The sequence below is a fragment of the Silene latifolia genome, chromosome 2 (assembly GCF_048544455.1).
Source record: "Silene latifolia isolate original U9 population chromosome 2, ASM4854445v1, whole genome shotgun sequence".
In the NCBI taxonomy this organism is placed as follows: Eukaryota; Viridiplantae; Streptophyta; class Magnoliopsida; order Caryophyllales; family Caryophyllaceae; genus Silene; species Silene latifolia.
Window position 1 is genome coordinate 9,234,646 of NC_133527.1, and position 10,304 is coordinate 9,244,949.

At 37.6% G+C, this 10,304-nt stretch overlaps 2 protein-coding genes and 1 long non-coding RNA gene across 3 annotated transcripts; 2 read left to right on the forward strand and 1 right to left on the reverse strand.

Annotated features, from left to right (window-relative positions):
* Positions 1-1,097: 1,097 nt before the first annotated feature.
* On the forward strand, positions 1,098-2,844 carry LOC141628234 (uncharacterized). The gene is made up of 3 exons (XR_012537111.1): positions 1,098-1,207; positions 1,873-1,952; positions 2,402-2,844. It is a non-coding gene; the product is annotated as an uncharacterized LOC141628234 (long non-coding RNA).
* A 125-nt stretch (positions 2,845-2,969) lies between these two features.
* Positions 2,970-3,729, forward strand: LOC141633407 (uncharacterized). The gene is made up of 3 exons (XM_074445888.1): positions 2,970-3,142; positions 3,270-3,390; positions 3,466-3,729. The coding sequence occupies exons 1-3, from the start codon at positions 3,045-3,047 to the stop codon at positions 3,727-3,729; spliced, it is 483 nt and encodes a 160-aa protein (XP_074301989.1). The 5' UTR covers positions 2,970-3,044.
* Positions 3,730-5,149: 1,420 nt separating this feature from the next.
* Positions 5,150-5,880, reverse strand: LOC141633417 (pterocarpan synthase 1-like; the record flags this gene model as incomplete). Its single annotated transcript, XM_074445896.1, has 1 exon — positions 5,150-5,880. A coding segment is annotated over one exon (555 nt), but the record flags the coding sequence as incomplete, so codon positions are not given.
* Between the last annotated feature and the right edge of the window lie 4,424 nt (positions 5,881-10,304).

Genomic DNA, 10,304 nt, shown 5'->3' on the forward strand with positions numbered 1-10,304 from the left:
ATTTATTTAGGTTATTAATGTTTATCCTAGGGTTTTTTAAACCGAATTCATAATTTATGCTAATATCTAAAACCCTCTAAATGTGTGAACTTGGGTAAATGTTGAACAGTAGAGCAGTGTTCCACGCTCTGCTCACGTGATGAACAGCCTTTCACGCTTTACCTCCCTCTTTCTTCTTTGTTTTTTGCATCTGTTTACTCCTCTTTCTTCTTTGTTTTTTTCACTGCTCTTTGCTCTTCCATTTCTTTTCTCTCTTCCTTCCCTGCTTCTTCATTCAATATCTCCTCATAACTTGATGGCTTAATTTAATTTTTATTCTGCTATCTATGATCCATTCCCTTTCATTCTCCATCATGCTCCATTATATCCATCAAGACGAGTCTCCTCTTCTGAGTTGCCGGCCATTCGGATTATTCACTACTCGGAGATGATTTCTGGGGTCTTTCTATGTAAGCACATTGCATCGCTTTATTTGAGTTGATTTTTGGGTTTTTGGGGTTGACGGATCCCAATTTAAGGGTTTTAGAGTTGATTTTTGGGTTTTTTCGGTTGACGGATCCCAATTTTAGGGTTTTATAGGTGATTTATTCAGTTTTATAGTTGATTTTTGGGTTTTTGGGATTAACTGATACCATCTCTTAGCTTATTGTTAGTGTATAACAACCATTGATTGCTTTAATTGAACTCATGCTCCGGTTTTGATTTCCTATTTTAGTGCGTTGTTCATTTGGTGCGTAATTCAGATCTGCTTGATTGAATTGAATAATTACGATTTAAATTTACTCATTTTGATCAGAGTATTCGATTTGGTAACCCTTTTACGGTTAATGTTCATGGTTATGGTTCCTTTGGTTAAATTTACTCATTTTGATCAGAGTATTCGATTTGGTAACCCTTGTAGAATTGTGATATACATTTATACTCCCTCCGTCTCGATCATTTGTTTACGTTTGCTAAAAGGATCTCTCACAATGACTCGAAAAGGTGAATAAATGATTGAGACGACGGATTTAACTTATACGGAGTAAAGTTATAAGTAGATGATATCATTCTGAAATTTGTTTTGTTGATCTGATTGAATTTATGTTTTTATACCATGAAATTAATCACAAGGAAACTGTAACTGTTGTAGGGTTTAAGCACTGTGTGATTCTAATCTGATGTCTTCTTCATCGAGCAAGAGAAGAGAGTTAGATGTTATGAAATTGTAAGTAGATTTTTTTTTTAATGTTCTATACATGGCTGCCTATATCTTGTGTATATTTCTCACATGATTCCATTTGGGTTGCCATTAATTAAAAAAAAAATCTTTTTTGTTTTCATTTGGAATGGAGGTGAAAGATTCAATCTTTTTCAGCTTCGGAATGTAGTCGAATAAAGGAAATAGTTCAGTAAACTCTGTATGATTCCGAAATTACAAAATTGGAGAGTGTTGTCGCAAATTATGATTGCAGTTTTCATCATGGGTCATCCCGGAAAAGCCTATCTATGTCTTTAACATAGGGTTAAAGGTTGAGTGCATACCGTCTTCCCCACCTGTGGCCTAGCGCCATTCACTCATGGAGTCACTTGGGTAATGATGTTGTTCGGAAAGGGATTCTTTTTCATTGCAGGGTGTGAAACGTATTCGTTAACTGATGAACTATTGCTTCTGCTTTCTCTTTTGGTGTTTTCATTTGAATCTAACCATTTCGTTCACGGGTTTGAAGTGTTAATGTTAGCATCTTAGTTACTGAATTTTTCCTGTCAAATTGTTGTTTATTTCATATTGAGGCAAAATTTAGCAAGTTTCCTTTCAAAAGTTGTGCCTTTTGATGTGATGGAAAATGATTGCTCTGATGATAACACTACTTTAATGCATGGTTCATGAAGGATGATGCGCAATTTCGCTGTGGAGCTTAAAGATGATAGAATTGATGAATTCACTGTGGTTTTTCATGGACCAAAGGAGAGTAAGTGAATGCTCTCTTATCTTTTTTGTTTGTCGCCCCACATTCCTTTGTCAAACTTTTTTTTTATCTCGGCCAATCAACATGACACATCATTTGTCCATATCCAAAGATGGGAAAACAGATGACAACTTTGTTCAGTTAAGACTTACCCGTTGTTTGGATGAAGGGAAAAGGATGGGGACAATTTCTATGTTCGGTTAGCAAGTCAAGTAGTTGAGATATGGATCAGAGGGATCAATTTCCCTGCCTCCAAGCGATATCAAAATCCCTCTTGACCTAGAAAAATTTGGAAGGAATACATCCTTGTTTCACCCCCTCCACCATCCCTTGTTTCCTCCATTCTCCTCCGCGTTATATCCAAATTCCAAACAAGGCTCTTGGAGAACAATTGAATGGTAACGGTCTTTTGTATTTGGAAATTATTACATTTGTCGATTTTGTGGTGGCAGGCCTTTACGAGGGTGGAGTCTGGAAACTACATGTTCGGCTTACAGATGCATATCCTTTCAAACCTCCTTAAATTACATTCATGAACAAAATTTTCCACCCAAATATTGATGAGCAGTGAGTCTCCGATACATCTTATGAGCTAATTTTAAATTGCTACTTAGAAAGCACTCGGTAGCTGACACTGTGCATTCTCTTAAACTTCAGCTCAGGTTCCATATGCTCATGGTTATGGTTCCTTTGGTGTATTTATTTTACTTTGCTGCTTTTACGATTTTCATTACATGTTTTAGTGCTACCTCCCTCTTTCTTATTTGTTTCTTGCATTTGTTTTACTTCGAGGTGGGAGGTTCGTTCTCTGCATTTTGGGTTTAGTTGTTGGTGTTCGAATAAAACCACCTTAAATTGTAAAGATGCCAATTCCAGCACATAAAAATGTTAAGATTGCAGCCCTCCGTTCTAAGAAGGTGCACAGAGTTTTAGCATTTAACTTGTTAAATTTACCAGGACAAATGCATGAAAGCACCAATTGGGGAAAAAAACTGACCCCTCTGCCTTTTGCAGGCAAAAACGACTTTACAAGACGAGAAACACTGGTTAGAAGTGACAATTCCAGCTGCTGAGCTCCACAAAGTTAATGCATACATGGGTTGTTCACACTGTAGTAAGCGATCCAGCATTCCACCAGGCAGTGCATACACGTGCGAAAATTGCTCTGAAGCCGATTGTACCACGGAACCAAAGTAAGACCCCAAACATTTCTTTGATTTAGCAATACAAGACACTACATATACAACCTCCTAATCAGTTAACACCACTACTCACAACTATGTTATTACATTGCTAACGCATAAAAACAACCTCTTAAAGGATCACGTTCAACTGCGACATATCGGATGGGACTGGATCATTACCAATGACTGCATTTAGTTCAACCACTGAGAAGTTGTTCAAGATGTCAGCCGCAGACATATTCCACATGAAGCACGCTGTGAGTCTAACAACATCAACAGTTAAACTCATGCACTTAGCCCTACATCTTAACATATATGGTACTACTTTGCAGGATGACGATCAAGCTTTTTCAGCCGTGCAGGAAATGCTCCGCCTTAAACCTTTCAAAGTCCAAGTTGGCCCATCCACATCGCTCTCAATGAGCAACATTCTCCAGTGGGTAGTGAAGCAGGTGGTTATTGATGGTACAAATGACAATGCTTCAGGAAGTGTAACGACTACTCAAGCGCACCCTTCACAATCTCAAGTTGTTAGCGGCTCCAAAGGAAGCCAAGTGCGGACACGCAATTCCTCGACACCTCCTCCAAAAGCATAGTCACCGATCGTCCATCACATCGGCGATCCATCGGCATTTTTGAACCAAAGAATAGCAACTACCCCAGTAGACGAGCTAAGTGAGGTTACTACTGCAGATTCAGTCCAGCCACAAACTCACAACAAGTTGCTCAAGAAGGAAAAAGCAGCCACTGTCGCTGCCTCTGCACCTCTTCCATGAATGAAGGGGAAACGGCATCAGAACAGCACAGGCATTTAAAGAATGACTAATAGTAATGGCCTGTAATCTTAATATTTTGCGTACTAAGACTAGACTTAAACGATGTACTGAACCGTCCCCCGTATTACATCCTGGTATGATGTTATTTTGCAATGTTACTAGAACTTACGTAAATTATGTACTACTTTGGTATGTGACTACCATAACTCTGGGCTTATCAGTTTATTCGTGTGGAAATTTAAGTTCAATGTTTTGGAAATGATTCTATTATAATCGTAAACTTATCGGTTTGTTCCTATGAAGATTTGAGCAAAGAGATTACAGATCAAGGCGGATATGGTCATTGGAACTCCGCGCGCATCGCGCGCGGAGGAACAACTAGTATAATCAAAAGCTCATAAAGTAGAACAATGAGCATCCCTGCCATCATCAAAAGCTAACTGTAATAATCATCTAGGCCACCCCAACCACAACTATCAAACATACTGATCATCCCACGCACTAGCTCTCTCCAACATGCGCCAATCAACTTGCATTTGCTATCCAAAGTTCTTATTTTTTTTTTTTTTTTTTTTTTTTTTTGTTCTCATATATATTTCAAAATCGGTAAGTCTTACCTAAAATGGAACAGTCCCATCTTAAATCTTAAAAATAGTTTAAACATAAAATTGTATATTGGTCCAAACTAAAATGCATAAGAAAATATATTGGCTTATTATCATTTGACCCAATAATGATCCAAACCGAACTTGGCCCAACCTGTCACCCGGTGATAACCAACAAAACAATAATTCGATATAAACCCGATGGTCGGCTCGTAGGATGACGTTGATCTAATAAAAGATTTTGAATCTAATATGACCTGACACATACGACCTGAGTGAACCAATTACACCACTAATCTCATCAACTTGAGAATTAGTAGGATTACCAAAATATTATACGGAGTAGTTTTTATTTGTTCAGGGGATCCTGATCAGCTCCTAGTTACACCACATGTCGATTTTGGGTCTGGTCATTATGGTTCAACTTATTAGAATATGCTTTCTTATGGTTTTAAATCCAACCAAGTAATTCATGTTTAAGTTATTTTTCGGTATTTTAATTTGCACATTGAGATATATTCTTAAAGCTAAATTTTCATATATAAAAACACAAATCCTGTTTGGCAATTAGCAAAGCAGATTTAAAATAGTAGATGAGGTTAACAGAATAAAATTGGTAAATTTAAATAGCATGTTTGACTAACAAATCTCATTAGCGGAATAAAATCGGTAAATTTAAATAACATGCCAATTTTTATCAATATGTTGTTTACTAAATTGAACATTGAACAAACTAAGAAAACCTTAATAGAAAAACACATTTGAAATCACTAGGCACTTGATTATTTGTTGCATTCACTAGAAAAATCAACTAATGTGACACATAAACATCATACTGAATAACACTAGCTCCACTTTTATCCAACCCTGAAATAGTTTTAGCTTGACAATAATCTGAAGCAAACCTAAACTTTCCTGTCCCACCTACAATAGCCATTTCCCTTATTTTTAAGAAGACTTCATTTCTTCCCAACACACTTAATAAGGTACTTCCCTTGTACTCTCCATCAGTGAACACAAAGTTCATAACCATCAATAACCCGGCGGTTGTTTGATCTGCAAACCCATACATTCCTTGGGCATACCCTACGACATGGGAGCTATTATCCGGTCCAATGGATAACGGGTCGTCTATCATAACAAGGGCCCCAAACGTATTGGGGTCCTTGTCAGTTGTCTTGGCCTGGGCAATCCTGACTGCAGTTCGCCTAGGCCCGACAACATAGTCATGGAAAAAATAGTGGAGATGGGTTAGGGTATTTTGAGATTTTATTCCCATCTCTTCTTTTGAAATGCTTCTTGAGAAGGCGCCATTGCTTAAGCTCAAGGGGTTGAAGCTTAGGAGAAGAAGAGAAAAGAGGGAGAATTAGAAAATTTGGATGCACATTGACATGATGGTTTTAAATCTATGCTATCCAATATAATGTGCAATTGTTAAAAAGATATATAGGGACCAAGGCATGTAGAATTGAGGGGTTGTGGAGACACTATCATTGTCTAGAATAAAGTGTAAAGTATATTTTATATTTTATTACTCTGGTAGGGTATTCATAACATCACTCGTAAAATGTTTGTGCTAATCTATTCATGTCTTAAAATGTTAAGTTATTTTAATCCTACCCTTACATATATTAGGTGGAGTCTACCCCCATGTAATTTTCGAAGTCTTAGTAAAAAAAATTCGAAATTTTTCGGGTGCACCTTATCTAATTAGCCCCTAAAAAAAAAATCGCCCCCTTAAAATTAAATTCTGGCTCCGCCACTAGGTGGAGTGGTTGATTTCCGCGTGGCATTATCACTCCTTTTGTATAACGTATGCTATGGTTTTCCAATCATTCTTTTCCAAAAACACCAAATATAGATCTTTTGCTTTTTATTTTGGTATATGATAGGCCATCTATGTTTATGAACATGTAAGTTATAAAATTTTGGCATAGTGTGTACTGTATGTCTGTATTTACATATAAGAAGTTCCTTTAGGTATACAACTATACATTCTTAGGGTTGCTACTTTCGTATAATCGATAATTAGTTTCTTTTATTTTCGGGATTCACCCCTCTACTATACCTAAAAAATGGTTAGGAATTTGATCTTGACTTTTACAAACGAAAAAAAAAAAAAAAAAAAATTAGGAGGGATATGTCTAATTATTAAATTGCCTTCAGTACTCAGAACGAAAATTATCCTAAGGATACTTTTATAGTCTTATTCAACCCTACAAAATTATTAAACCATTGGAACTTTTTATTTACGCACAAAAAGGAAGGAAAATATCATGATTTTCGTTGAGCGTCAGCTAGGTGGGTTTGTCTGGTGGTCCATTGGAGAGGAAATTGGAAAAGCCAAATAGATATAAGTTGATAGTTCTTTTGTCCCGGTCACTAGTTTACACTTTGCTTTTTAAATGTTTTAAACAATAATTTATGTTTCTGTTTTGGATTTTAATCTCTACTTTATTCTTTTTAATTCTCCTTTCTTTGTATCTTGGTCTTTGTGTATAAACATATATAAATATTTCATTAAGATTGAGGAAATATCATACATTCATACCTCTCGATGTCACACATCAATTTTTGTAACCCTAAGCTACTTTTAAAAACAAGATGACGCCTCATACGAAGCCGTTATCCTATTAGAATCGGAGGCCTTAGATACATATATTATATAAAATGAAATTACTAACTCAAATATATCATGAATAAAAAGCTAATTTACTTGATAAATGTATTTTTCAAACTTCTTAGGTATGTAATATGATGCATCTTACATTATGACTATTATTACATACATCAGTTGGTCTTGTTTCAAACGGGTCATTTTGGTTTAAAATAATAAAACGGTATTTTATAACCATTCTACCGCCAAAACCCTATTAAAAAACTAGTTAACATAAGTTGTAATACTAGCTGTACCATTATGATTACATTTAATCATAAAATTGTCATATGTCCGCTTGAAGTTTCAGACAAAAAGTGACCGTCTAAGAATTTGCGTCCATACCTAGCTTACAATTAGTTGCAAACTCACGGCCTAACACACAATAGTGCACATCCATATAACTATATAAGCCCGATTTTGTTCGAGGCTAATTTGATGGGCTTCTTTATGGCTTTATTTATCTGACTTTGTATATATCTAGCTCGGATGCTGCAAGTGTAGCCCAACAGGCCAACACCTCGAGCCCATTAGCGCTTTTGATAGACATGAGAGCAAGTCCAATGGTAAGCGGATACCTTCTAACTTGATAAATCCACATCATATACTAAGCTACAATCATTTTAAGCAACTAAACTATTCCAATGGTTTAGCTACCTTTTACATTAGTTTGACATGAATCATAAATTCCAGTAAATCAAAAATTAAAAATAAATCAAACCTAATTTATAGAACTAATTTTCCTATTGATTGTTTTGTATAATGGCCAATTTAAGCAACTAGCTTAATGAAGCTAGTTGCTTGAGGCAAGCCATCCTATAAGATTTTCTCCAATGGTGTAGCAACTAGCTAACAATTTTAAGAAATTGCAAGCAAGTCCCTAAGCTACACCATTGGACTTGCTCTGATAATACTAACACGACCTAAAAACACGATATACATCCAACATGAAATTAATAGATTTGAGTTGAAATTTAATCACATTTTATATATTAGGTAGACATGAACATGAAACGATATTTATTTGGTTCGAATTTGGGTTGAACTTTGTAAACACGTACCTGACTTCTCATTAAACTGCTTGTAGTACTCAGCAACTGACATATTAGATGTCATCTTAAACCCATCAAACTCTTCTCTCAATTTACTCCTCACATGTTCCGGTACAAACTCTTTCCTCATAGCTCTCCGAAACTCTTCCCAAGGTATAGCTGGTAAGCCCTGGTTCGCATACATCTCCCTAGCACTTACCTTCACCTTATCCCACCACTCGCCAGCTGCTTCCCTCAGGTAGAACGCAGCTTGTTCTACTCTCATCTTATCAGGACAGTGACCCAGGTCTAGTATGTTCTCCATCTCACGATCCCAGTTGTCAAGAAGGTTTGGTTCCCCGGTTCCCTTGTACTGTTTTGGGTTAAACTCGCTATATAAAGGCTGATCTTAGAGTGATCAACCTCCTTGTCCTTTCCCACTTTCTTTAAGGCCTCTGTAAGAGCATCCTGATGCTCCAACATCTTAACGATATCATCTATGTTCATGGTCTCAGCTCTCGCATACAAAGCGTTTCTTTTGGGCGGCATCTTGCAACTATATAAGAAAGGGTAGATATAAACATACGCACTAAAACCTCAAAACACGAAAGCGGACCGCCCAGAACACACTCGATCGAGTGCCTAAACCTACTCGATCGAGTAGAGGCTACTCGATCGAGTGCCTCGACATCAGACCCCAAACAGACCTTCTGATCTCTAACATACTCGGCCGAGTAGCATAGCTACTCGATCGAGTGACCCCCTACTCGATCGAGTGCCCTATGTACTCGATCGAGTACCCAAAAACCACGATTCTGGTTGTAAAAACGTCAAATACCCACTCGATCGAGTCAGACCCACTCGAGTGAGTATCTCACCTACTCGATCGAGTACCCCCTTACTCGATCGAGTCATGCTGACTCGTATATACTACCCGCATGTTATCTCACATATCCCAACACACTATGCAACATTATAAACTCAACCTATAATATAGTTAAGCATGCATTTCTACCAAGCTTTCCATATGATCAACAAAACAACTATATCATATGATCAAACGCCACATAATAAACATCCAACATGGTTCTTGTTCAATCAACAGTTCTATACGTTTCACCAACCTTTCATTCACAATCTCAACCTTCTACTCCAAACATCCAACAATTACAACATACATCATCACATCCACATACAAGCTAACAAGCATCACATACGACCTTGACATATACCCCCCATGTGACCGGTTCAAAATTGTAGGGCGAGTTCGCGACTTTAGGACGTCTCCCAAGCCTTTGCATTAGCTCCTACAACCTTTACCCCGGGTTCATTTTAATTGACTCCCTATGTTCATTAGATTCATTGGTTACAGGTTTCAGGATCGTCGCTCTGATACCATTTTGTAACACCCCCATACTCCAAGTGCCTTACCAGGACCACTCAGGTATAAGGATGCTACCATCTCGGTTACCTGAGGCAATGATAATCATCAGACAATAACAAAACAATATTTAAATAGTAATACTTTAGTGAAAGGTTACAATCCGAAACCAAATCCAAAATACGAAACCAAATTCTCAAACCAACTGTCTAATCAGCTAACTGAAATGTTTATTAAACTACTAAGCTACATCGGAAGACTTCTATCATCTGACGGTGGCACATCTCAGCTATCCCAGTAACTCGACTCATACCTGCTCAATAACTGCTCACCATCCCCGAATGGATCACCACCGTTTTTAAAACATTAAACGGGGTCAGTACTAATCACACAATTTATATAACCAACAGTACAGTAAACAACACAGCTCAAACAGTCACACACAATCACACCCACTCCAATCCATCTCCGTCACCGACTGTCCACTGGACCAGCCCTGCCAGTGGGGGACCGCAGCCGTACCCACCAAATCTCCGCTCATCATACCGAGCGATAACCCTGTCCCATTAATGTGCACATCCCCTCCCGTGGCGAATTCCACGGAGGGCGAAACTAGGGCGTGAAGCCACTCCCGCAAGTGACTCCACTCAGCCGAGAATGCATCTCGAGAACCAGAGACAAACAATCACAACCATTATACAACAATCAATCAACAACCATCA

Coding starts and splice junctions, on each gene's coding strand:
- LOC141633407 (XM_074445888.1), top strand. CDS start 3,045: ATGGGTTGTTCACACTGTAGTAAGCGATCCAGCATTCCACCAGGCAGT. Junction 3,143..3,269: donor GATTGTACCACGGAACCAAA/GTAAGACCCCAA, acceptor AACCTCTTAAAG/GATCACGTTCAACTGCGACA. Junction 3,391..3,465: donor TATTCCACATGAAGCACGCT/GTGAGTCTAACA, acceptor ACTACTTTGCAG/GATGACGATCAAGCTTTTTC.